The following is a 27776-nucleotide window of genomic DNA, read 5'->3' as shown; positions in this document are numbered from 1 at the left end:
TTAGGAAGTCTGGAGGAGAGAGGTCTTCTGGCATGGAATCAAATCCAGGAGGAGTCTGAGGAGACTACAAAGGCCTTGGAGGTCTACGGCCTCCCCTGGGGGATCGGCACCAGGTTCTGCACATCCTCCTGCGCCCAGTACCTCCCCTTCTGGCCCAGGGAAGGCGAGGTGGGAGTGCGCCAGCTCTCGCTCTGCCCCGGGGACTCAGAAGAGGGGCCCCGGAGGGCCACAGACACCCGGCTGTGAGAAGGCTCCTTCTGCACCGCCCCCACCCAGTGTGCTCCTCGCCCCACCCACTATGGGAGGTACCCAGTCGACCTGAGCGTCTCTGCACCCCACACGTGATGGCAGAGTTAGATAAGTGTTAGATTAAGGCCAGGGCAAGTGTGCTGTGACCCCCGTCAGCGAGTCAGCGAGGTCTAGCCTCAAGCTACATCCTTACCGTGCTCAGCCCTCCGATCTCCAGGGTAAACCAGGGCAAACAAGGGCAGCCCGGTGTCCACGCAGAAAGCCTCTAGGCAGTATTTTGATGCGTTGGGAGGCAGAGGCTTTGGGTGGGGTAGGGAACAGAGATGGGGCTGTTAGCTTAAAGGTGACAGTAACATTTCTCTTCCTCCGCAAAGAAGTAGGAGGCCTGCTGACCCCTCCCATCCAGGTTCCTCCCATCCAGATTCCTCCCAATCAGACCCCTCCCCTCCAGGCCCCTGCCACTGGGAAACGCTGAGCTTGTGCTAAGTCATTTCAGTCGTGTCCGACTCTGTGCAACCCTATGGACTGTAGACCGCCAGGCTCCTCTGTCCATGGGACTCTCCAGGCAAGAATACTGGGGTGGGTTGCCATTTCCTCCCCCAGGGGATTTTTGCCCCCTGGGATGGAACCCACCTCTCTTACCTCCCCTGCTTTGGCAGGCAGGTTCTTTACCACTAGTGCCACCTGGGAAGCCCCTGTAGACACTGAAGGGTCTGCAAAGCTACAGTCCCTGCATATGCCCAGTGCTAGTCCTTGGAGTCAGACTACATCACAGGATGGTATGGTGAGGCAGTGAGCACTGGGGGTGCGGGTCAGATGGCACCAGGTTTGGACCCTAAGACTTAACCTGCACTTCAGGTTCTCACAGGGACATGAAACAGCCAAAGCCTTGGAAAGGCCTTCAGTGGAGTGGAGCCACTGTTGTCATGATTTATAAACTGTAAGAGCCAGGTGAACCTGCTCTCTCTGCATCCTCAATGGATTAGTCAGGATTCTCTAGAGAGACAGAGCCAATACGGGGTGTGGACATACATACATATCTGTGCCTATACATATATGTCTACAGATATATATATATATGTACACACACACACATATGGGGAAGGCAGATGGAGAGATTGACTTCAGGATTGGGCTCAGGTGATTGTGGAGGCTGACAAGTCTGAAGTCTGCAGGGCAGGCCATGCAGGCTGGAATGAATTGCAGCTGGAATCTGAAGGCAGTCACTGGAAGAATTCCCTCTTCCTGAGGGAGGTTAGGGCTTCTCTGAGAGCTCAGTTGGTAAAGAATCTGCCTGCAATGCAGGAGACCCTGGTTCGATTCCTGGGTTGGGAAGCTCTGCTGGAGAAGGGATAGACTACCCACTCCAGTATCTTGGACTTCCTTTGTGGCTCAGCTGGTAAAGAATCTACCTGCAATATAGATCTGGGAGATCTGGGTTTGATCCCTGGATTGGGATGATCCAAGGTGAAAGGCTCCAGTATTCTGGCCTGGAGAATTCCGGGCCATGGGGTTGCAAGCGTGGTCTGTTCAGTCCTTCAACTTATTCAATGAGGCCCACCCACACTATGGAGTGTAATCTGCTTTACTCAAAGTCTGCTGATTTAAAGGGTAATCTCTTCTAAAAAAAAAAAAAAAAAAAAAAAAACACAACCTAAAACCTTCAGGGAAATATCTATAAAAATGTTTGACCAAGTACCTGGGTGCCATGGCCTTGCCAAGCTGACATGTAATAATAACCGACACCCCCAGTACACAGGCCCAAGGGCACTGATGCATTCTGCCCAGCAGCCTCAGCAAAAAGCATTGCGAGCACTGTGGGACCTGACACGGACTCCATTCAGGAGTCTTTATTGTCAGAAGAAGCAGATATAGGTGATTCTGCCTTGGTGTCCTGGAGCACAAGAGTGAGGTCAGCATTGCTCCTGGGCTTTTAGAGCTTGTAGGATGTGGGGTGGACGCCAGAGATCCCTAGAACCCATCAACACAATGCCCTGAAGCAGGTGTGCTGCAAGTACCCAGTGTCATGGGACAGATCCTGGCCGTCCTGTTCTTGAAAGACTCATGGCCTGGTCCTCGGGTGCATCTGGTACCCCGTGAAGAGGAGTACAGCAGGAGCAGGTGTGTGCCCTGCAGAAGGCCAGCACCTCATTCAAAACAACCCCAAAAGACTGACACACAACCACACTATTCTTAAATACTTTATAACAACCAGAAACTACAACCATCAAAATGCTTTCGGGGCAGCCCACTCCAAAACGCCAAGGCAGGGGCAACTTGGGCTGCCAGAACTCAAAGCCGGAGACCATCAGCCTCCTCCATCCCCTCCTGCTTCCAGCCCTCCCGCATCACAGATCTTCATCATCAAACGTCTCCGTGCACCTCAACATTATCATCTCATTGTCGACAGGAAGGTCCGGTTCCTGCAAAACACCGGTAGAAGAGGATTCGAGTTTTATTTGAGGGCTCCAGGCATCAGGCGGGGGAGATGGCCCCACCATCTCAGGCATGCCTCCTCCCTCTGCTTCTCCCCCACATCTCTTTAGCGATATCTTCTCCTCCAGCTCCAGCCAGGAAGTTACGAGCAATGAGGGGCAGGGAGTCCATTTCCATTTCACTCGCCTCCGTACTCTACCGTCTCCAGAAGGGCTTCTCCTGGATACAGTAGAACTGCCTTCTCTCCTCTCCTGGGGATTTCTAAGAACCCATGAGCGAGACAGGGGCAATCTTAAAGCTTTATCCAAATGCCCTCAACAGAGGATGATGAATTATACCACGATGCACCCACCCATGGAATACTCTGCAGCTGCTTCCAATAAAAGGAATGGGCTCCTTCTCTGTGGGACACATGATTTCCAAAGAGCGCGGTCCAGAGCAGTGTGTATGGTGGGCTACCATTTGTGTCTGATGTGTGTGTGCTCAGTTGTGTCTGACTCCTTGCGACCCCATGGACTGTAGCCTGCTAGACTTCTCTGTCCCTGGGATTTTCCAGGCAAGAATATTGGAGTGGGTTGCTACTTCCTTCTCCAGGAGATCTTCCCAACCCAGGGGTCAAACCTGGGTCTCCTGTATTGCAGGCAGAGTCTTTACCCCTAGCGCCACCTGGGAATACCATTTGTATTTGATAGATTATATAAGTAGCTGGAGAATATTTCTGGATGACTGAATAAGAAACTGGTCATGATCATTGCCTTTGGGGGAGGGAATGCAATAGGAACAAGGAACACCTGTAGGCCAGAGACTACGTTTTCTTTGTACATCTTTTGGTAACATTTAAACTTTAAACCACATTCATGGGTTAGCTATTTGGGGACCATTTTGAAAAGAAACAGCATTATGTTAATTTAGCAAGTGTTTCTCATTCCCTTAACAATGACACCAGCTACCTGATTCCCCATTACCCCTTCCCCTAAAAGTACATTCCTGGGTTTGTGTTATTCCTGCATATCCCCACCCCAGCAGAAAATCACCCCTGTAGTTCGTTAGCACTGCTAATTAGGGGTTGATTCCCTTGGGCCTTGGGAAGCACCCCTAATCCAACCAACCATCTCATGGATGTGGGGCCAGATTGGGGGTGATTCTGAGAATGAAGCTCCAGAGAATGGTCCTCATCTGTCCTGCCCTCCTGATAGGGGTGGGCACATCAGAGCCAGAGTATCCAAGAGAGGGAAGAACTGGTCAAAGGAAAATCACCAGACCCCTTGTTTAGGGTGAGAATGGTGGCAAAGGTTGAGAAAAGGGGGAGCTGGAATGTGGAGGATGCCCCGAGGCTAAACATCAGGGGAGGGAGCCACACACTGGAGTCTGTCACAGAGTGCCTGAATGTCGTTCCAAACGTTCTGCTTCCTTCAGTCAGTTCAGTTCAGTCGCTCAGTCGTGTCCGACTCTTTGCGACCCCATGAACCACAGCACGCCAGGCCTCCCTGTCCATCACCGGCTCCCGGAGTTCACCCAAACTCATGTCCATTGAGTCAGTGATGCCATCCAGCCATCTCTACGCCCCTGCACACGATGATGAGGGACTCTTCAGCTGCAGGTCTGTGAAATCGCTAGGCCGCTAGAGGTGTCTGCTGGGACTGGGTGCTGAAGTGTGTTGAGTAGCATTTCCCCCAGTTCACGCCCACCTGGAGCCTATTTGAAACTAGAGTCTGTGCAGATGTGATTAACTAAGGCTGTAAGCTGAAGTCATCCTGGATTTGGGGCGTGCCCTCGATCCAAACGATAGGTGTCCTTACACGATGACAGGGACACAGAGATCACAGAAGACGGAGGCAGCGATGCAGCTATAAGTGCAGGATCTCCGGCACTGCTGGGAGCACTGGGAGCTGGGAAAAGGCAGGAGAAATTCTCCCCTAGAGCTTTCAGGGGGAGCATGGTGGGTCAACACCGAAACTGGGCCTTCTGGGAGAATAAATTTTTGTTGTTTTAAGCCCCTGAGTTTGTGGTAATTTGTTACATGAGTCCTAGGAAACCAATACAGGCACTGGGATGAACGGGGAAGAGAATGCAGTTGCCCTCTTTACACACCCTGTACCAAGGCCTGAGGCCTCCCACATGAGGACACTCTTGGGCAGCTTGTTCAAGACACAGATTCCCAGGGCCACATCTCACAATACTGAATGGAAATCTTGAGTGCGGGGACGTCAGGAATCTGCATTCCAATGAGCTCCCAAGCTGAGTCAAGTCTGAGCACCTCTGCTTTACATGAGCTCCAGTCCTGCCAGTTCTTTCTCTCCTGCTCTGTGTAAGTAACAAAGTGGGGAAAACAAAGACTGTCCCATCCATCTGCTCTCAAAGCCTTGGTAAAGTGACCTGACTTCACTGTGTCCAGAGAAAGGGACTCAGTGGTCAGGGCTGGCGGCCAAGGGTTGGTGGGGGGTGCAGAGAGCCAACTGCAGGAATCGGCCTTGGCTCCATGTGGTCTCAGCAGAGGGAAGTGAAGGGTAAGCAGGAAAAGGGCCACATTGAAAAGCTGCCCTGATTACTTTTGGACATTTTCATCACTATCACGTACCTTTTAAAATAAACAGCTATATTTTTGCTAAATCAGTGGGAAAATCCATGGCTCTGAATCTGAAAGGGGCTGTCTCCTTGGCAGCTCATGAATAACCCCCTCCTTCCATGGAAACTTCCAGGAATGGACCTTCTAACCAAGACCCCCACAATGCATGTCACGGTGGGCTGCACAGTCAGCTTTTTGGAAGGAGAAATTAATATCCTTCAAAAGCTGACAGCAAATATTACCCCAGCGTCTCAGAAAATGATGAACTAGTTCAGCCTCTCAAAAGGCATCAAGGAATCACCAATGTAGGAATGCCTGCCAAGGGCCAGGCCTCTGAGGTCTGGTCCCTGCCTCAAGGCTCCTAGGCTCAGATGTGCCCTGAAGAGCATCCCTCTGCCTCGTCCCTGATATCCTCCTTCCACAAGGTGCACTAGACTAAAGTCAACTATCCATGGAAGAGCGTCCCCCCGTGGTGTGAACTGGGGGAGCTGCAACCAGTGCTCCCCTCCAGAGCCCATCATCTGAGGGGAGGCGAGCCAAGGCCTGACTGCACCCTGCTCCATCCTACCTGTTTGACCTGAGTGTCAACACAGCAAAAGTCTTTGAAAAAATCAACGATCTGCACGTAGAGATGAAACTTGTCCTCGGGTTTTTTTGAGTTGCAGACAGCCAGCGAGGTACTAACGGCAGAAAAGAGGAAGAAGCAGCAGTTAGAGGTAAAACTAACTTTTAACTTCTGCTTTGTTATTGCTGTTCAGTCACTAAGTCGTATCTGACTCTTTGGGACCCCATGGACTGCAGCACGCCAGGCTTCGCTGTCATTCACCATCTCACGGAGTTTGTTCAAATGCATGTCCATTCATTCGGTGATGCCATCCAACCATCTCATCCTCTGTTGCCCGCTTCTCATCCTGCCCTCAATCTCCACCTCTGCTTGCACCCTCTGAAAATATCTGGATTACAATGAGAACCAAACACTTTGAAGCACGCAGCTGGACCCTCCAGAAGGTTGCCCAGCGCCTTCTGTGGAAGATTTGCACAGCCCCAGTTCCAGCATCATGTCTGTAAGCTGCTGGGGAAGCAAGACTACAGGGAGGCTGGCCCATGGGTCCTAGTTCAGTGTTCTGAGCTGTGGCCTGGGGAACAAGGAGCAAGATTTCCTCTCCACCCAAAGTCAGGCTCTGCTCCCACCCGTGACCTCCCAGGCTCAGGAAGCACAGGGCACGATCGAGGTCAGTCCCTTGACATGCCTCTGGCTCAGGAGGTCTAAAGTGAAACGCCAGCCCTGGCACAGACGGCTTCCCTGAAGATTCTTTTCCTGCTGTTTCCTGGGACAAGGGGAGAAGCCCACCAACGGGACTGTAATCAGGCCTGGATAGCTGGTGGTGCTTTGACCTCACTTCCTGCTGGAATGAGGCCTCACAGTCAGCTTGGGAACCCTGGCAGCAACCCCTCTGCCTTTTCTAGGGAAAGAAAGAAAAAAAACAATTTTTTTTTTCCCTGATTGGTTGTTTTCTGTTCCACCAGCAGGATGAGGAGTTAACAAAATTATTTGCCAAGTACACTTTGGCCACTTTTCAACCAAATTGTGTTCACAGCCCAATCCCAACAAAGAGATAGCAATGTCTGTCTCCAGATGGTTTCAGGAAAATCAAACTTTATACAGCCGGGAAGAGTCACCACGGAAAATCGCTTTGAGATTTTGGGCATGTCAGGCTGGGCTGGGGGTGGGGGACGGGTTGGCAGCTGAGTTGCAAATGCTGACTTCTAATCTGTCTGCAGGCTGCCAGGGCTCTGGGCTGGAGCCACAAGCCTCAGAAAGAATGGAGATGTTCTTTGGGATCATGAGAACATGAATGTCACCTCATTCCCAAGGCTACATGTTCTTGCTTCATTTAAAAAAAAATATGTTATTTATTTGGCTGTGTGGGTCTTACTAGCAGCACGCAGGATCTAGTTCCCTGACCAGGGATCGATCCTGGGCCCCTGCTATGAGTGTGTGGAGTCTTAACCACTGGTCACCTCTTTTTAACCAGGTATCTGAGGGGGCTGTGCCTTTAGGCTGTAAGACCACAGCTTTTCAAAGTAGCAACGATATTTTAGTCCTAAACTCTCTCTTTCTGAGAAAACACAACTGTTTTTTATGTGTGTGTGTGTGTGTTTAAAAAAACCAAGCTGCTTCTTGTTTTAAAATCTCCCCAGATGCTCTTCTGACTTCAGGGGGTCATCCCTCCTTCTACATCCTTCCCATCAGCACTGTGAAAACAGCTTCTCCCCTTGTGCAACTCAGAGACTCTGTCACTCACCCCAAGGCTCAGGCGTGGGGCTTGTTTCCATGTTGGCCCAGACTCTCTCTGTCCACCTCTCAAACCAGACTGACTGCTGTAACCCATCCACAGCCACCTCACCCCAGGAGACAGTGCAAACCACCTAGAGTTGACAACTCGCTGATGTATCTCAGCCTGGATCACAATGGGAGAATGGTCTCTGCTGAAGAAGCCCCAGAGAAGATCCTCCCCAGGGCAATGGCACAATCCTAGGACCAGCCTTTTCTGAATCACAGGAAAAAGTGGATTTCCAAGAACTTCCACTGAATTATGCTCCCCTCTGAGAGGCTGCACGGGAGAGGTTCCCAAACACCCCAACAGGGACACCCACACACAGTCTCATACCCCTCCTCACCTGGGGCTAGATGTGCCTGGAGCTTCACTTTTGTCCAGGAAACTTGCCACATCGAAGGCATCTTCAAAAAGGATCTGAAAGAAACCACAAAACTTCACGTGTCAGAAATCCACCACACTCTGATGTTTGCTCTGGGCTGCCGAGGGATAGAAAGGCTCCCTACCTCTTGTCCCCAAAGGGGTGCATGTTAAAGCTGAGGCCCAAACCCAGGGTCTCTTCTTGGTGACCTTTACAGGGGATGAATATTAAGTTCTTGACCACCCAGAAAAAACTGCCAACCCCAGAGAGTGGCTGAGAGATGGGGAAGCACTGGGGACCATGGTCTCCTCTTTCTAAAGAGGGTGGGAGCTTAGGTGGGAGAGGCAACAGCCAGAGGTGAGCCTCTGTTTACACAGGAAAGGGCTCATCTACACCACCCGAGGGACAGACTGAGCCCAGGATCCACAATCTAGCAGTTTCATTCTAGGGGAACAGAGGTTCAGGGGCTCGGGGGTTAGGTTGCAGAGAGCCCACTCCCAGGGTGGATATGCCACAGTCAACCCGCTCCCTCCCACGTCCCTGCCCCAACCTCACTCCACCTTGGGAGTCCCTTGCAGTCACACCAGTCACTTGGGGTGCTTGTTAAAAACAGATTCTGAGCCATCCCCTCAAAGACTCGGATTCAGTGGGTCTAGAGTAATAGCCAAGTGCCTGCCTTTTAACTAAACTCCACTTGAGAAGCCTGGAGGGTCAACAATAAACTAGAGACCAAAGGGCAGAGATTTGAAAGAAAAAATCTGTGATAAAGGATGCAATCCTTAGAGCAGGAACTAGGCATCCTGGATAGGTCCTCCCACACACTGGGCTCGTCTGTGAATTGGAAGGACTGGATGAGGCGACAGTAGTTTTCCATGCCTGAGTCCTGATGTCTAGGAAGCCTCCCAGAGAATGGGCCATCCTGGGCTGTGCACTGGATCATAGAAAAAGCTAAAGATTCCGGAAAAGCATCTGCTTCATTGACTACTTCAAAGGTAAAGCCTTTGACTGTGTAGATCACAACAAACTGTGGAAAATTCCTAGAGATGGGAATACCAGACCACCTTATCTGCCTCCTGAGAAACCTGTATGCAGGTCAAGAAGCAACAGTCAGAACTGGACATGGAACAATGGACTGGTTGCAAATTGGGAAAGGAGTACGTCAAGGCTGCATACTGTCACCCTGCTTATTTAACTTATATGCAGAGTACATCATGTGAAATGCCAGGTTGGATGAAGCACAAGCTGGAATCAAGATTTCTAGGAGAAATATCAATAACTTCAGATATGCAGATGACACCACCCTTATGGAAGAAAGGAAAGAGGAATTAAAGAGCCTCTTGATGAAGGAGAAAGAGGAGAGTGAAAAAGCTGGCTTAAAACTCAACATTCAAAAAATGAACATCATGGCATCTGGTCTCATCACTTCATGGCAAATAGCTGGGGAAACAATGTACACAGTGAGAGACTTTATTTGGGGCTTTCCAAAGCTCCGGTACTTTGGCCACCTCATGCAAAGAGTTGACTCATTGGAAAAAGACTCTGAGGCTGGGAGGGATTGGGGGCAGGAAGAAAAGGGGACAACAGAGGATGAGATGGCTGGATGGCATCACCGACTTGATGGATGTGAGTTTGAGTGAACTCTGGGAGTTGGTGATGGGCAGGTAGGCCTGACGTGCTGCGATTCATGGGGTCACAAAGAGTCAGACACGACTGAGCGACTGAACTGAACTGAAAATCACTGCAGAGGGTGACTGCAACCATGAAATTAAAAGACACTTGCTCCTTGGAAGAAAACCTATAACAAATCTAGACAACAGAGACATTACTTTGCCAAGAAAGGTCCGTCTAGTCAAAGCTATGGTTTTTCCCATAGGGATGTTCCAGCTGGACAATAAAAAAGACTGCTGAAGAACTGATGCTTTCTAACTGTGGTGCTGGAGAAGACTCTTGAGAGTCCTTTGGACACCTAGGAGATTAAACCAGTCTGTTTTAAAGGAAATCAACCCTGAATATTCATTGGAAGGACTGATGAAGTTGAAGCTCCAATGCTTTGGCCACATGATGCGAAGAGCCAATTCGTTGGAAAAGACCCTGATACTAAGGAAGGATAGAAGGCAGAAGAAGGGGACAACAAAGGATGAGATGGTTGGATGGCGTCACCGACTTAAGGGACATGAGTTTGAACAAACTCCAGGAGATAGCGAAGAACACGGAAGCCTGGCGTGTGCAGTCCAGGGGGTCACAAAGAGTCGGATACAACTGAGTGACTGAACAACAAGGGCTGTTCCCCCAGCATCAGAGGCAAACGGAGGTTCTCTGACTCGAAGACTCCCCAGAGAGACACCGGACATCTCCTCAAAGAAACCACCTGCTGTGGAACGTCTGAAAAGTCAGGGCAAAGCAGGGGGGTGCTGCATGCAAGCTGAATGTCCTGCAAAGCACTAGATTAGGAGCAGAGAAGCAAAGAACTGCCCACCCCGCTAGAGCACGGAAGGAGAGATGCGGCCCCAAGTGGGAGCAGCAGCCTTCCGCGGCTGTCCTAATTCTGGAATAGCAGCTGAGGAGCCCACTTTGATCTCAGCGCTCAGCGACCGCTAACGCCCACCAGCGCGCCGCTTCGCTCACCATGGCCGGGGTTAACAGCCTGAACTCCGAGCATTTACAGTAAAGGCGTGGGTACCTCCGCTCTATTCCCTAATGCTCTGTGGGGTGGGAGGGAACTGACCCGCTCTCAGGTATTGGTCCTGATTGGTCCAAACGGAATTCTATCTCGGTTATTCATTGGCTCAATAATCTGACAATCTATACAATTCTGACCAATGAGAGGACAGGAGAGGGAGGGTGGAAATTTCTGGAGATGTTCCTCCTTGATGCTTAAGAAAGAGCCAGAGGCAGTCTTTTCTCTTGCCTGATGTAGAGGATGTATGGATGTGAGAATTGGACTATAAAGAAACCTGAGCACTGAAGAATTGATGCTTTTGAACTGTGGTGTTGGAGAAGACGCCTGAGTGTCCCTTGGACTACAAGGAGATCCAACCAGTCCATCCCAAAGGAAATCAGTCGTGAATATTCATTGGAAGGACTGATGCTGAAGCTTAAACTCCAATACTTTGGCCACCTAATGCGAAGAACTGACTCCTTGGAAAAGATCCTGATGCTGAGAAAGATTGAAGGCAGGACGAGAAGGGGATGACAGAGGATGAGATGGTCGGATGGCATCACCGACCCAATGGGCATGAGTTTGAGTAAACTCCGGGAGTTGGTGATGGACAGGGAGCCTGGCGTGCTGCAGTCCATAGGGTCGCAAAGAGTTGGACACAGCTGAGCAACTGAACTGAACTGAACTGATGCAGAGGAGGAGGAATAATAACTTGATTGCTACCGGCCGCCATTCCACAATTATACCCTGTGCGGGAAATGGGGAGGGCGGGAAAGGTGAGATGCCAGCCTTGAGAGGAGGCAGAGCAGGGAAAAGGAAAGAACCGAATCTACGGCCACCTGGCTGGGAGACGTAGCGGAAGTCCTCCTGCCGTGCTGGCCCTCCCGGGTGGGCAGAGTACATCACCTCTTGGTTTAATGAGCGAGTACCTGAAGCTGAAAAAATCCGACTGGATACAGCCTTCTAAGCCATCTCTTCTATAATCCCCATGGAAAGACCAGGAACGTAACAGGAGAAAAATAAATGTTCTGTGGTTGTGCATATATGTCGGGAAAATCAGAAACGTACCACGCCAGCATCCAGACAGCACCTCCAGGTAGCTGTGGGAACCCTGCTAACTTCCCCGGGCGTCTCCAGGCACAGGTGATGGAGTCATTCCTATCCACCCTTTCTCACCCGTGGGTCGGCTCACCTCCTCAGGGGTGGAGATCAGCGAGCAGCTGGCCCCCTGGCTGTCAACCCCGCTGTCCTTCACGCTGCCCTCGGGGCAGGCCGGCTCTGGACAGGACCCCACGAGGCCCTTCTGTGTCCGCTCCAAGGCCTGCAAGATGAAGGTCTTCCTCTCCTCCGAGAAGGTCTGCCACAGATGGGAGATGGCCGCGGACACGATGGGGAGTGTCACCTCATTGGAGGAGATGAACTCGTTCCTGATCAGAAAGTCCATCGTCCTCTTGTAAAAGTTGAGGTATCTGCAACCAAAAGGGCAGTGACCCCCAGACTTGAACCAGCAGTCCAAGGTCCCCCGACTCGGGGTGGCTCCTTGGGATCCCGTGGTGGGGAGTGGGGCGGTGAAGAGCACAGGCCTTGCCCCGGGCTGTGGTTCACCAGGGACTCAGCCTCACTAGTCTCTGCCAGCCCTGACCCTAGCAGTGCAGAGCCAGCTTGGGGGCCACAGGTGACTTCGTTTTGTGTTTTGGGGTCCCTTCCTAAGTCCTCCCAGCGCCCTCTGTGAAGCTCACTGCCCGACAGAAGAGAGGATGAGAGGCAGGGCAGGCTGACTCTCTCACCAGGGAAACATGGCTTCAAATTTAGAGCCCAGGAATATGCAGACATGATATGAGCTCGCTTAAATTTGGAAGCTGTGGAGTAAGCCTCTTTCTGTTGGGCCAACTCCTCCAAGCCCACATACAAGGATGTGTTCAGCCTTGAGTTTGCGGAGGAGCAGTGAATAGCAGGTGGAATCTGGGTTAGCCATTCACTGCTTCCCTTGCTCCAAGACCAGTAATGCTGCGGGGGTGGGGAGGCACTTTAGCCCTCAAATCCCAGCAGACCCCCACAGTGTCACCCCAGATAAAGTCAGTCTAAGGAAATACAGTGCATGTGCTGTGCAAATGTGGTTTCAAGACTTTCTCTAGCCCCTCTGCCAACCCCATCCCCAAGCCCTTCCTGTGTGGAAATCTGGAGGGCCCGTGACTCAGGGCCTGCAGGCTGCTCCCACTGGAGCACTTGTCCCCTTCCCCATGGGCACCAGGCCTTTCACACCGTTCAAATTCCAACAGGTCTGGCAGCAGAGTGACGGAGGAGCGTGAGAGCTCCACTTTTTTCTCCTGTTCCTCCTCCACCTCCTCATCCTCTTCCTCCTCTTCTTGGTCTTCCTCCTCCTCCTCCTCTTCTTCTTCCTCCTCAACATCCTTCCCGGCTGCCTCGATGGAGCACCAAGTGTCTGAGCCTTTCCAATGAACTTTATTTGACACCAGACTGGGGAGGAAATAGAAACAAGACATTTACAGACTAATTTCCCTCATGAACATCAAGACTAAACATTTTAACACAGTTTTAGCATATTTTATATATGGCAATGGCACCCCACTCCAGCACTTTTGCCTGGAAAATCCCGTGGACGGAGGAGCCTGGTGGGCTGCAGTCCATGGGGTCGCTAGAGTTGGACACAACTGAGCGACTTCACTTTCACTTTTCACTTTCATGCATTGGAGAAGGAAATGGCAACCCACTCCAGTATTCTTGCCTGGAGAATCCCAGGGACAGAGGACCCTAGTGGGCTGCCGTCTATGGGGTCGCACAGAGTCGGACACGACTAAAGTGACGCAGCAGCAGCATATATATTATATCTGTGCATAAGTGGGCTTCCCCATTGGCTCAGTGGTAAAGAATCTGCCTGCCAATGCAGGGGACACAAGACACACAGGTTTGATCCCTGGGTCAGGAAGACCCCCTGGAGTAGGAAATGGCAACCCGCTCCAATACTTTTGCCTGGAAAATCCCATGGACAATGGAGCCTGGTGAGCTACAGACCATGGGGTTGCAAAGAGTTGGACCTGAGCAGGCAGGCAACATGGTCCTCTTACCCTACCTACTCTACCCTGCTGCTGCTGCTGCTGCTAAGTCACTTCAGTCGTGTCTGACTCTGTGTGACCCCATAGACGGCAGCCCACCAGGCTCCCCCGTCCCTGGGATTCTCCAGGCAAGAACACTGGAGTGGGCTGCCATTTCCTTCGCCAATTCATGAAAAGTGAAAGGGAAGTTGCTCAGTCGTGTCCGACTCTTCGCGACCCCATGGACTGTAGCCCACCAGGCTCCTCCGTCCATGGGATTTGCCAGGCAAGAGTACTGGAGTGGGGTGCCATCACCTTACATATGTATAAATACATTATGACCCAGTGAGGTTTATCCTAGGAATATGAGATGGCTTATTCAAGCTTTGAAAACCAATCGGTGTAGCTTACCATATCAACAGACTAAAGGAAAAATATTAATTTCAATATGTGCAGAAAAGCACTTGGCAAAATTCAACATTCATTCATGGCTTTTAAAAACTCTCAGCAAACTAGGAATAGAAGGGAATTTCTTCAACCTGATAAAGAGCATCTATAAAAAGCCTATAGCTAACAGCATACTTAATAGTAAAAGATTGTTTATCTGCCAAGATCAGGAACAAGAGAAAGATGTCCTCTCTTACCACTTCTATTCAAAATTATGCTGGAGATTATAGCCCATCCTATAAGGTGAACTAAAGAAATGAAAGGTGTACAGACTGGATAGGAGGAAATAGAACTGTGTTTGCCGACAATGTGATTATCTATGCAGAAAATCCCCAAGAAACTAAAAATGTGTGGCCAGAACTAAGAAGGAAGCAAGGTTTCAGAATACAAAGTCGATATACAAAACCCAATAGTATTTCTGTATACTAGCAATGAATAACTGGAAATTGAAATTTTAAAAATTAGCATTTACAGTAGCACCCAAAATCATGGTTAAATATTTGGGTTTAAACTAAAAGCTCCACCTAGAAAAGAAAGCAATGAATAAATTGGACTTCGAAGTTTTTAATTCTGCTCTTCAGAAGACAGTTTTAAGAGAATGAAACAATATGACACAATTTGGAAAACCAGGACTTATACCCAGAATCTCTTCATACTGATAGGAATAATCCCCAAGGTATCAGATTGAGTTAAAAAGCAAGTGCACCAGAAGGAAACATAGGAGGGGTCTCAGTCTCTCGCTCTCTCTCTTTTTGTTTAATTTCAGAGTGGAAGAAGTCTTTCTGCTATTTACCTGACATCAGGTGCCATTGTAGATAGACAGATTAGACTTCATTTTTGCATGGACAAAACAAAAAACAGAAATGCTGGAATAGTAAAACAACCAACCAAGGTATGATTGTTTGTAATCTATATACTAGAAGGAGAGCTGATTTCTCATGATACGTAAAGTGCTTCTACCACTAAACAAGAAAAAGACCAGCAACCGAACAGGAAAATGGGCAAAAAATAGGTTAAAAAAAAAAAGCTTCCAGGAAGGGAAATACAAATGACCCTGAACAAAGGCACTTAAGCATATTCATAATTTAATTAATTAATTAAAAATATAATAATTATAAAATGCAATTAATCTAGTCCTCTACTGGTAGCACAGTTTTAATTATTGCAGTTTTATAATAATTCTAGCAAAAAATCTTCCCTAATTAATATGATTCTGAAAGAAATTTAGCCATCCACATGCGGGTGATACGAGTATTAATAAGATTTTAGTATGTCATAGTGTTCATATGTTAAATCAGGAGGGAGAGCATGGCTTATGTAATAAATGAAGTGTGGAGTCAATAGCTAACATCTGCCTCACTGAGATCAACTCCCAGGCTGATTTCTAGGTGGGGCCAGTCTGATTTGTAAAACATGGCCACAAATACCCTGCCACGTATACTCAACACACACATGCGCATGCTCGCGCACACACACACACCACTTGCCTTTTCCCCTCCACATGACCAAACTATGGATTATGATTATAGGTGATTACATCCTTCTTAATACTTTTCTGTATTCCCACAGTGTCTACAATGTGAATTTAATTAAATCATTTCTCTCCTGATTATTTCCTTTAGGATATATATATATATATATATATATAGTACACACTCGCTGTTTAAAAAAACTGGAAATACAGAAAAACACAGAGAAGACAATATAAGAAATCAGTAACCCCGCCCCAAACGAGGGGGTCAACATCACTTGGCCTCCGCGGGTTGTCGGGAGATTCTGATCACAAGCCGTGTGCAGTCCCCTTTTCAGAGTGAGTAAAATTGTTTACACACATACTCCGGCGCCTCCTCGGAGGCCGGTCTGAGCGCACACCGTGCTGGGAACGCCCTGGCGCCACCAGAGGTGACGAGGGCCCGGCCACTGTGCCCAGAGTCCAGGCCGCGCTTGGAGCAGCTGCGCAGGGTAAGGTGGCACGGGGCCTGGGCCACCCTTTGAGAGCACAGCAGAGACGGAGGCTACACAGTGCATGTCAAAAGGTGTGAGCATTAAATGTCCCACGTGAGATCACAGAAGTGTGGGAGAGACGTTGCTCAGGCAGCCTCTCTTGTCTGAGTGCGCTGTTTCAAACGAGGTTCCCCTTTCAGCACCCCTTCCCCTTGCAGCACCCGCATCTACTACTTTTTCCTTTCTTCTCTGACATCCTTTTTAGCTTTTCTTAGGTTCCTGTGAAGCTAGAAAGTAGGCAGAGATTTAGATTTCCCTTATCTTCTTATGTATCCTTTAGTAAAACCATTAGGTAAGTTTTTCTTTTAAGCTATAGTACTATATGAATACTGTGATCTCATTTCTCTAGAAAATAATGTGCAAATAAAAAAAATGAGGATATTCTTTATGATTAACATTGATTTTCTTTGGGTGGTGAGATAAATACTTTCATGTTCTTTTTCGGGTACTTCTGTTCTTTTTGACATTTTCTGTTAATAAGTAGCATTATTTTTATATTCAGGAAAAATCCAATACATGTGATTAGGATAAAACAGAGAAGAGAACTCTCCAGCACAAAGCTGTTCTAAATAGATAAGCAGTGCCTCTCACTCTGTTCTGCATTCTGGAGGGGAGGGTGGGCTGCCGAGCCACAGCAGAACTTTCTGCTGTGGTAGAAGAGCGGCACGTCCTCGGTTTCCTGGTGCTTGGGGGTCTTACCTGGGGTTTCTGGAGTACATGCTGGCATATTTTTTCTTGGCCTCCTCTAAGCTGTTTGCATTCCCATCCTCCAGGTTGAAATATCCTATCAAGGAGTTGAAGGCAAGGGTCACACGTGATAAAGTTGGGACTTGGTCCAGTCTCTCCTGCCTTTCTGGACTGTATGGACCATGGGTGGTCACTGAGCCCACCTAGGTTCAGTGTTAGGGGTCAAGAGCCCAGTTTCACCTCTCTTTTTAGATGGGAGGGGACAGGGACAGGGGAAGAGCTTCTTGATCTGGCCCTTCTCAGTCAAGGCATGGAGAGCACCCCTTTGAGAATTCAGCTTCCACTGACTCATGAAACCCCAATGTCCAGCCTGAGGGCCAAAGAAGGAAGACAGCTTCTGCCCTTTGCTTTCGAGTTGGACAGCCCCGGTCCACTTCTCTGGCCTCTCAAGAGGAGGTCAAGCACCTGGGAAGAACTCCTCTTGCTCACACAGCCTGCTGACATTTGTCCGTCCTGCCAGACCCTAAGCTCGCTGAGGACAGGGGCATGGATCTCATCGTACCCCTGGCCCAAGCACAGTGCCTGGCACACAGTAGGCTCTCAGTAAATACATGTTCACTTGGCTTACCCCAATCTCTCTGTTTTCAACAGAAAAAACCAACAAGCCCTACCTTGGGAGGCAGAGGGGTGGCAGGTATGGATTGCTTACCTTTCAGCTTCAGCAGATTATCCAAAGTTTGTTCCAGTTCCTGAATATGATTCTTCGCCTTATTCAGAACTTGCCACTGAGGACAGAGACAGACAGTGCGGAGAAGCCAGCCTCCCCCCCACAGAGTTGGTTTTGTGGACACGGAAGCCCCTTTCCTGGCCTAGAGCTACCCCACCTCGGGTGCGAAGTCTCAGTCTTTGACATCGTCGACAGAAAGGGTAGGAGTTAGTTCCGAGCCACAGAAGGCACATCATTTACTTTGTATTCTGGGAATGATTCTCACAGAAATACCAAAGCATTTGGAAACCATTAAGCTGTGTTCAGCAGACAGTTAGGGCTGCAAAGGACTATAGACGCGCTGTGAAGTTGGGATGGACAATGTCTGCAGAGGCAGCACAGAGCCCTCTCCTCCCCCCATTAACTTCTGATCACTTCGCACAGTGTGCTACAGGCGGGTTAACAGTAAATGTACTAGTTTAGTACTAGTAAATGTACTGCTGCTGCTGCTGCTAAGTCACTTCAGTCGTGTCCGATTCTGTGCGACCCCATAGACGGCAGCCCACCAGGCTCCCCTGTCCCTGGAATTCTCCAGGCAAGAACACTGGAGTGGGTTGCCATTTCCTTCTCCAATGCATGAAAGTGAAAAGTGAAAGTGAAGTCGCTCAGTTGTGTCCGACTCTAGCGACCCCATGGACTGCAGCCTACCAGGCTCCTCTGTCCATGGGATTGTCCAGGCAAGAGTACTGGAGTGGGGTGCCATTGCCTTCTCCCAGTAAATGTACTAGTTAGTAAAAATACAAAAATGTATTTTTGTTTGCCAAATGCATACATTCTAGTTGACCTAAAGTATCAAGTGCTCTGTCAACTTGAACTATGAATTTCCTGTCCTGCAAAAATAGAAGCACAAGCATTTCCTTGCTCCCTCCTTCCCTTTCTTCACCACTGGATATAACATTATTCAAGTCAAAATGGTAACTGCAAGATTATGCAACAATGAGAAACGCTGAATATTGTGTATTATGCAGACCGCCCAGTGCCTGTGAGGAGTCCCAGACCTTCCTCAGGCACGCACAAGGGCAAAGACCTGCGTGCCCAGCCCGGGGTCACAGAGTAAACAAAACTGCCCTGCTTTAAGGCCGCTGACATTCTAATAGGGAAGGTGAGCGTGGAGACAACCACTCATCACACAGAACACACAACAGCTCCTCTTAACAGGAAAATTCGGTAAGCACCGCAGAGGACTGTGGGAGCACCCTGCAGGGGAGGTGGAGGGACCCACCCTCCTGGAGGCCCAACTGATCCCCACTGGTGCGTGAAAAGGAGACTGGAGGGCAACTAAAGGTACCCCACTCTGCAGACCCATGGGACGGCGACAGGAGACCCAGCAGATCATGGGGATCTCGGACTGCTCCTTTAGAGCAGGGCCCCTGCCGTCCTACACCATCTGCTGGCCCCTGTCCCGGGCTCAGAATTATACTGTTGGGTCAGCAAGGACTCTGTCCACTCTCAGGATACCTGGGGCCAACAGGCTGCCCAAACCCCAGGCTTGGGAGGCGAGGACTTTCCATCCCTCTGGTCTAGGACGGTCACCTGTGTCCGCGCAGCACGGCCACCCCCTGCCCTCCTTGCAGTCTGACTGCGTCACCTGGGCCAGAACAGAGCCACATAGGCCAGGTGCCGTTCACTGCAACTCTGTTTCTACAACATTTTTGGCAGGCTGATTTTCTTAGGACCTTTGTCTGAGTTGAATTATGTCCCCCTAAAAAAAGATGTGTTGACGTTCTAACCCCAAGCCTGTGAGCGTGACCTTATTTGGAAGCAGGGCCTTTCTCGAGGTAATCAAGTCAACGTGTGGTCATGAGGGTGGGCTCTAACACAGTATGACCAGTGTCCTTATAAAAAGGGGAAATTCAGACACAGAGACAGATACACACAGTGACTGGAGTGACGCCTCTGTAAGCCAGGGAACGCCAAGGATTGCCAGCAAATGGCAGAAGCCAGAAGAGGCAGGAAGTGTTCTCCCCTAGGGCAGTCAGAGCGAGCCCAGCACCTGGATTTTCAACCTCTAGAGGCTAGACCTTGAGACATTTCTGTTGTTCTAAGCCACCTCGTGTATGGTATTTTGTTTTGGCAGCCACAGAAAACTAGTACGACCTTGCTGCCACACATGTGTGCATCTCACTCTAGGAAGGCAAATCCTTTCTGCATGGACACTACAAACGCAAAATTCAGTGTTCTGCCTCCAGGAGGAGCGCAAAGGAAGGACAGGACAGAAGATATTTGATTTCCAGGCTGCCCCCTGGCTGTGCCATCCCAGGCAAATAGTCTAACTTTCTGGAGCCTCAGTTTGTTCCTCTGCAGAGTGAGGGTGACATGAACAGAGCTGGGAGGAATAAATGAGGTGATGCACGGGGAAACGATACTAGCATTCTAAACCACCTAGGACCGTGCTATGCTTTTCATGCTCTTTCTTGTTAAACTCCACGGCAGGCCTCAGGAAGCCGTGACTGGTGTCCCTGTTTAACTGGTGTGTTAACTGAAGCCTAGCCAGGAACCTACCTCACGTGGACTGACGCCACTTAACAGGCAGGCTCTCCACCACCACATCGTGAGGTATAAATTTTCAGGGGTGCAGAGGGTTTTCCTCTAGATTTACTTGCACTCCTTACTGCCAGCCCCCAGTACCTGTTTTTTCCTTCAGTCATGCTGCCTGTCTGCACACTTCGTCACTGGCCAGGGGCCTTGGGGTTGTTGTGCACCCCTGGACGCATGTCACCCAGGGGACACGGAGCAGAGTTGTTCTGGACAGGCTCTTTGCTGAGAGGCCCAGATATGGGCCTCTGAGGTCAGGCTAGTGCGCAGTGAGTAGGTAAGGCACGGCTCTCAGGCTTTAGCCACATGCAGCAGCAGACAGAGTGCTGTGAGGCGTCCACAGCTGGATGTCGGGCAGAGGAGCAGCCCTCCCCCACCCCTCACCCCCTACACCCTTCTAGAGGAGCAGGTGGGAGCTCTGTTGAGATTCTTCCTGCCCCCCTTGGATCCGGGCACAAGGGCACTTGGGGCACCTTCCTCTGTTTTCCACAGAGGCTCTGGCCCTGTGCCCACCGGTGGTGGGGGGCAGTGCTCTTCTGTTCACCTGCTCTGGAAACAGCACCAGCCCAGACGGAAACCCACAGTTGCAGGGCAATGGGCTGGTCCAGAGGGATGGACAGTGGAAAGAGGGCCTGGCCTGGATCCCCAAACCTGGCCTCTCCCTGGCAGCTGGCAGGTCCTGTCTGAATTGCAGTTCCCTCCGTTAAAGAGGGTGAGGGGCCTTGAGGCTAGCGCAACCTCCCCCACGTTGGAGACCTCCTGATTGCTCCCTCTGGTGATACCAACTCCATCCTTCCATCACCACCCTAACCCACGCGAACCTTCTGTGCTCCGCCAGAGACACCAATCAGCAGTACAGTAGCCCAGGAAGGAGAAAGGTAGAATTAAGATCAGGAAAAGACAAATGCTTACCGGGAGAGTCCTGCCACCTAGGGAAAGACCTGGTGAGTGCATGAAACCTGAGGGACTCACATCCGCCTGTAGTGAGGGGTGTGCTTTGGGGTAGAGGGAGTTGTGTGTATTGCAGTGGGAATGCAGGGTCTGGGCAGTGGCTGAAGGCTCACCACGGCCCACAAGAGGGATGGGCATTGGTATGGCCGGCTCACCCGGCCTCTCAGTGGGTCATTTCCCTCCTGAGGCCAGGCTTGTCTGCAGCGGGTAGGAAGGGCCCAGAGCAGACAGAGCCCCGTGAGGTGTCCACTGCGGGCTGCTGACCCACCTGAGCTGCAGGCCTCGAGGGTGGAGCTCCAGGCCAGTCCCCACCCTGGCTCCACAGTCTTCCCAGGTGTGGGAGCTTTTCCTCCCTACCCTCGGTCCCCGTACCTTTGAGGCTGTGAGATCAGAGTGGGAGTAAACAGCCTTCCTGAGGTTGCCGAAGAGCCCTGACAGGGTGGCTCGGTGGCGGGCCTGGGACAGGCGTCTGCGGGCCACCCGCTGCTCCAGCTCCTGGAGGACCCGGGGCATCATTCTTCTGCCGGCGTTGCCGCCTTTTCTTGCAGTCTCCATGAGAAGCTGCAAGGTGCTAGGCTTGGCTTGGCCCTAAATAGTAAAGGTAAAATATTAAAGAGAAAGGAAGGTAGATTGAAGCCAAAAGGGGAACAATTCCCAAGTAAAAGTTCCCAAACCAATGAGTATAATCGACAACAGATACACAATCAACCATAGGTGATAGAAAACCTGTTATCGAAGCTCGACTCCCGAAAACCCAAGGTGCTCATACCTGACTGACAAAGAGCACTGCTGCTTTACAGCAGGAAGTCTCCAGGACCTTGCAGGTTCTCACTAGATACTTGTTAATTGACCACGGTGCCAAGGAGGCCAAGGAGGGCAGGCCACACCCTGAGGTGTCATTCTTTACAGTCTGTGAGGTGGGGCAGGTGTCTCCCAGCCCTGTGAGGTCTTTCCTACCCTGAGAAGGCACCCCTCTTTGGGTTGGGAGGACAGCCACAGAATCAGAGGCCCATCCAGCCTGAGGGCTAGTTTACATTAGAGGCCACCTTTTATAGTCTCCAATTTCCAGACATGGACAAATCTTTAATAGGAAGCAAAGTGAAACAGTGAAGTGAACAGGAAGCCCAGAGAAAAACAAGTGTTTCCCAGGTGGTACTAGTGGTGAAGAATCTGCCTGTGATGCGGGAGACCTGGATTTGAACCCTGTGTCAGGAAGATCCCCCAGAGGAGGAAATGGCAACCCACGCCAATATTCTTGCCTGGAGAATCCCATGAACAGAGGAGCCTGGTGGGCTAGAGTCCATAGCGACGCAAAGAGTCAGACACGACTGAGGGACTAAGGACAGCACACAGTACAGGGAAAAACAAGAACCTTTTGAACTTAAGAATATGAGTCTTCTTTACCTGTTTAAATTAAAAAGAAATGCATGTGCCTGGATACCAGGGCATTTAGGTTGACATTTAGGCTGAGGTAAAAACACCAAGGTCCTCCCAGGATCTCAAATTCTCTAAATAAGTCTAGGAATATGAATGCCAAAGGCCTCTGGGCTTGTGGGGAGTCTAGAGCTCTCCTGTGCCAATGCTGATAATTTGACTTTCCTCTCAGGTTTCTTACCCAAACACATTCCTCTGGAAAGATCTGCCCGGCTGTGGAGAAGTTTGCCGCACCGGATGAGGGTGCAGTCCTCCGCCTCTCCTATAGGGGGCAGACGCTCCCACGAGTTGCTGCCTCCAGAGGCTGCCTCCACTGCCTGTCTCCCCACTGCCCCCCCTCCCACCGCCGCCGCGACCTCCCACCCCTGGTTTATACCTGTCTAGAGTCAGCTTGTCCTTCAGTTCTCAATTTAAGCCCCAATTTCTCTGAGAATCTTTTCAGACCCAGGTCACACTGGCTTCTCATTTGAATCTTGTTTTGTCAGCAAATCAGTAAGATCCTTTGTCAGGATCCATGTATTCAGCATCTTAAGTGTCTCTCCGAGAGTGCATCAGAATAGATATAAGACAGGATAGCGGGTGGCAGAGGATGAGAGGGTTAGATAGCATTCTGACTCAATGCACATGAATTTGAGCAAACTCTGGGAGATAGTGAAGGACTGGGAAGCCTGGAGTGCTGCAGTCTATGGGGTCACAAAGAGTTGGACACAACTTAGCGACTGAACAACAACAAGGACAGCATTAAGAGAAAACCTTGGGGGCAGGGAGTAATAGTGCGTTGGACACTGACCCCAAAGTTCTCTCTGGATCCTAAGCATTTGCAGTCTCATGAATTCAGTTCTTGACAAGATTCACAGTGAGAAGCACATAGTTGAGAAACTTCAAAAACAATCTTTGAAGGTGATGCTGGCCAGCTCCATGTCAGACAGGTAGGGAAGGATTATACAGGGGCAAGAACCTGGATACCTTATTCTGACTCAGGAAACAGGGCATGTTTGGAGGGTGAGTGTGAATGTCTGGGCATCTGATACACATGAGAATTGGGGAACTCATTACAGGGACAGTAGGTGAAAGGAAGCTAGTCATATGAATCCACAGTGGGTAGGATGATGGAAGGTTGCTCCTAGAGATGGTACCCGGCCAATGAGACGAACCAGTGTGGGAAAAGCAGATGGATTATGGATTGGCACAAGACTAGAGCTCTAACTATATGTTAACCAGCAATGTGACTATTCTATGAGCCAGGAAACCTGAAATCTTAATTTCTTTATCTGGATAAAGAAGGTGAAAAAGTCTTTAACTAGATTATAGTTTTAAGCTGTTCACCTTTAAGGTCACTGTCACAAGTCTGTGATCATTTGGAGCAAGGGCAAGCAACACAAGCTGCTCATTCTCCAGCAGAAGTGGAGTTAGAGCACACGGCAGCATGGGCAGCTGATGTGAAGGAATTCTGGGGACTGTGGCTCCTCAAACAAATGTTTACCAGGTACTTTGTGCACAGCCCATCCATTCTGCAGGAAACTAGGGCCAAAAATAGTATCAGGCATTTCAGAATGACCATAACTCTGAAATCTTTTCCTTTTAAAAAACTTTTTACTGTGCCTTCAGTCCTGTTCATTAGATCAGCCTGCTACCCATAACCTTCAGTCTCACAAAGTTAGAGGACAGCTTCATTGATGCATTCTTCTAAAAAGACATTTTGTGGAGGTTTGTATTCTCATGCCACAATTTTTTTTTATCATTATCACCTCTCCTATATAAAGCATACATTCACTATCAAAGACTTTCCTACTGAAACACCACTTAATACCCACCTAGAGTTAAACTTTAAAAAAAAAAAAAAAAAACTCCCTAGGCTAAACTTAAAAAAAAAACTATGACTTCACCCTTTCCAAGTTTCGAAGTAACTTTCAATCATTTTAAATTATCAATCCCTAAAACATTTAAGTGTGAGCCAGTTGCATTAGAGCTTCCCAGGTGGCACTAGCAGTAAAGAATCCCCCTGTCAATGCAGGAGATATCGGTTTGATCCCTGAGTGGGGAAGATGCCCTGGCGGCGGGCAGCCTGTCAGGCTACAGTCCATAGGATCGCAAAGTCCGACAGGACTGAAGTGATTTCTCACACACACACACACACACACACACACACACGGCGGCGGGCAGCCTATCAGGCTACAGTCCATAGGATCGCAAAGTCGGACAGGACTGAAGTGATTTCTCACACACACACACACACACACACACACACACACACGGCGGCAGGCAGCCTGTCAGGCTACAGTCCATAGGATCGCAAAGTCCGACAGGACTGAAGTGATTTCTCACACACACACACACACACACACACACACGGCGGCGGGCAGCCTATCAGGCTACAGTCCATAGGATCGCAAAGTCGGACAGGACTGAAATGATTTCTCACACACACACACACACACACACACACACACACACACGGCGGCAGGCAGCCTGTCAGGCTACAGTCCATAGGATCGCAAAGTCGGACAGGACTGAAGTGATTTCTCACACACACACACACACACACACACACACACACACACAGAGTCTCATTAGCAAACCCTAAGCAAATGCATACAGGACACTGGATGTTTTGCAACCCACCAGTAGCTTCCTTTGGTACCCTATGCTTACAAGATCGTGTTAAAAAAAAAAAAAAAAACCCTCAGAATCATTCTCAGAAATCTGTTGGGTGTCAGGATGACATATACAAATGTACAAAAGTTTGGACCCAGACCTAAATGGCCACCTGTTTGGACCCACAAGTTTCAATCAGTAGCATGTATTACATAAACCACCCACAAGGCCAGTGCACTATTCTGGAGGTGAATGCGTGGCGTTTAGTCCACTCTCACCCTCGCAGGGAGATGAACACCTGGGCACACGGGCCGCGGGAAGCCATGCCAGTGGTGGCAGCGGGTCACCAGCCTCACATGCCAAACACAGTGTCTTCCCACTGGGCCCGACTTCAGCACAGGCGCGCGGACCAATCGCAGTGTGTCCCTGGGCCCACAGCCAATGAGGATGCGCGGTGGTGGACCAATGAGGTGCAGGCAGTGGAAGAAACAGTGTAACATATTGTCCGAAGGTGACACAAGGCGGCGGGGAGGGGGGCGGGGTGGGTTGACCTTTTCACCTCGCCGCCGACTCTTTTCCAAGAGAGGTCGAAGTGGGGCAGGGAGCGGATCCCTGTGTCACCACACGGGCTGTATGTACCCACCAAGGACTAAACGGATGTCCTTCGACTGGGTCCGCTGGCCTGACCTACAGCCCCAGTATCCTCATCTCTCAAACGGGGCTCTGACACCAGCCTGAACAGGGTTTCCCTGAGACTTAGAGAGGACGTTGTCAGTACAGGGTCCAGAGCACAGGTTCCCTGTCTCGGGGGAAAGATGAGAGCAGGCAGATGTAAGGAAATAGACAGATACAAAGCGGGGGTTGTGTGTGTGTGTGGCGGGGGGGGGGTGGAGACCGGGGGATTGATGTTTTAAACTAGGGAAGAAGAAAAAGGGGTGGGCTGTGAGAGAGGTTGCACATAAGCGGCCTTTGAAGGTGGGATCAAAATAGCAAGAGAAAAGAGAAACGGTGCTTACTTTCTGAGACAAGAGGAAACAGGTATTCTTCCAGCTTAGGCAAAAAAATAAATAAATAAAATTCATTTTTCCCCCAAATAGAGATTCGTGTGTCTAGGTGTCTTTCTACTTGAATTCCTGCTCCCCTGAATGTTTCGGGGATGGTCTGCTCCCACTCCTTCAGTTTGAGGCTAGAAGGTCCCAGCAGCCAGGCGCCCCTTGCTGCTCTTGGAACAAGCTGCTTCACCACGGGGAGGGGTGAACCTGAGGTCGAAAGGCCTCCTTCAGGGGAACTAGAGGCACTTGGATTTAGATTCTGACTGGGGATTTACCTCACAGTGAACGTGAGGACCATGAGATCTACCTAACACAGACAGACAGGGTACCTGGCCCCTCTGTGGATGCTCTTGAAATTCAGCTTCAGAGTTTGGTGGAACACTAAATTAAACCGTGTGTTATGTAGAAAGAAACTGTCACATGGAAGGCACCCAGGAAGAGCAAATTCTCCTCCTCCTTTTCAAGATAAATATTAAATATTCGTTTTAAAACAAAATTCTCCCTAGCCTGAGGCTCTGTCCCTTCTGGCTGTCCAGGACCCTGTGACCTAGGGTCATGGAGGATCCCTGAGGAACTGCTTTTCTCCCCTGCCCCCTCCTTTGTTTTTCCTCCCTGCCCCTGCTCCTCGCCTCCCAACACCAGTCTCAGAGTTGTTGAGACCCCTGTGCGACTGAGGGCATTCAAGAGCCTGTACAGTACTCTTGCCTGGAAAATCCCATGGATGGAGGAGCCTGGTAGGCTACAGTCCATGGGGTCGTGAAGAGTCAGACACAACTGAGCGACTTCACTTTCATTTTTCACTTTCATTTTTCACTTTCATGCATTGGAGAAGGAAATGGCAACCCACTCCAGTGTTCTTGCCTGGAGAATCCCAGGGACGGGGGAGCGTGGTGGCTGCCGTCTATGGGGTCACATAGAGTTGGACACGACTGAAGCAACTTAGCAGCAGCAGCAGCACACCTCTGTCTTGGAGAGCTTTATCTTTGCACTAAGAGGGCACACAGAGGTCCAGAAACCGACCTGCCCAGCCCTTTGTCTAGTCGTCCCCTCTCCACCACTACCACACATGTCTGGCTCCCTGGATGTGGCCATTGAGGAGCAGGTCTGCACCCAGAAAAAATGCAGTCCTGGGGTGGGACGTTGCTGAGAGGGTTCCTTACCTGCCACAGCCATATTTCTTTCTTGAAAATGAAGACCTCTGGCCCACCTCAGTCAGCCTTCCTCACTGCTGTGAGGCAGAAGGCTCTGCTCACGAACTCTGGGACCTCTAGGTGGCCTTCTCACCAGTTTTGGATACGATCAGAGTTCTCCCCGGTAACAGCCACACACAGACACAGCATCACCTTCTGACCCTGACTCCTCCCTCCCAGTACCAGAGATCCTGCCGTGAAATATCCCTCCTCATAGTAACATGGGTCCTGCCCCAAATACCTCCCCTGCCAAAGGAGCATAGATCCCGCCCTGAAATACCCTCCCCTCCACCAGCCCGAGGGCATTTCTTTCCCTCAGATAAGCTCTACAGCAGTCCCAACAGGGAGCCTTATAAGGTTTCTGCATGATGACAGCCCACTATGGCCACCCGTGTTCTGCATCCTCAGCCCTAACTTTCTGGTTGGAGAAACAGCCTTTTTCACTTGTTCTC

At 50.0% G+C, this 27776-nt stretch overlaps 2 protein-coding genes across 5 annotated transcripts in view; one reads left to right on the top strand and one right to left on the bottom strand.

Moving 5' to 3' along the window:
- LOC133246454 (solute carrier family 23 member 1-like) overlaps window positions 1–3085 on the top strand; it is a 170504-nt gene extending 167419 nt beyond the window's left edge. For both annotated transcript variants that reach the window (XM_061414791.1, XM_061414792.1), the window contains exon 16: window positions 5–3085. In XM_061414791.1, the coding sequence (XP_061270775.1) occupies window positions 5–246 (242 nt within the window). In that variant the 3' untranslated portion in view covers window positions 247–3085. The remainder of the gene's footprint in view (window positions 1–4) is intronic.
- Window positions 2438–27579, bottom strand: STRA8 (stimulated by retinoic acid 8). Of its 3 annotated transcripts, none has more exons than XM_061414802.1 (9): window positions 27295–27579; window positions 21426–21641; window positions 17511–17586; window positions 16814–16898; window positions 12873–13088; window positions 11803–12079; window positions 7934–8007; window positions 5820–5931; window positions 2438–2672 (listed from the first exon to the last, which is right to left on the bottom strand). In XM_061414802.1, the coding sequence occupies exons 2-9, from the start codon at window positions 21606–21608 to the stop codon at window positions 2598–2600; spliced, it is 1098 nt and encodes a 365-aa protein (XP_061270786.1). In that variant the 5' UTR covers window positions 21609–21641; window positions 27295–27579; the 3' UTR covers window positions 2438–2597. The 3 variants fall into 3 exon arrangements, with proteins under 3 accessions (XP_061270786.1, XP_061270785.1, XP_061270787.1); XM_061414801.1 differs by lacking the exon at window positions 27295–27579 and adding an exon at window positions 25361–25597; XM_061414803.1 differs by lacking the exon at window positions 27295–27579 and adding an exon at window positions 22669–22757.
- Between the last annotated feature and the right edge of the window lie 197 nt (window positions 27580–27776).

Source organism: Bos javanicus, chromosome 4 (assembly GCF_032452875.1).
Source record: "Bos javanicus breed banteng chromosome 4, ARS-OSU_banteng_1.0, whole genome shotgun sequence".
Classification (NCBI taxonomy): domain Eukaryota; kingdom Metazoa; phylum Chordata; class Mammalia; order Artiodactyla; family Bovidae; genus Bos; species Bos javanicus.
Note: the sequence above shows the minus strand (reverse complement) of the source record. Positions and strands in the feature narration are given on the sequence as shown.

Coding starts and splice junctions, on each gene's coding strand:
- STRA8 (XM_061414801.1), bottom strand. CDS start 25,582: ATGTTACACTGTTTCTTCCACTGCCTGCACCTCATTGGTCCACCACCG. Junction 17,587..21,425: donor CTGATCTCACAGCCTCAAAG/GTACGGGGACCG, acceptor CTCTGTCCTCAG/TGGCAAGTTCTGAATAAGGC. Junction 2,673..5,819: donor TTGACACTCAGGTCAAACAG/GTAGGATGGAGC, acceptor GGTGTTTTGCAG/GAACCGGACCTTCCTGTCGA.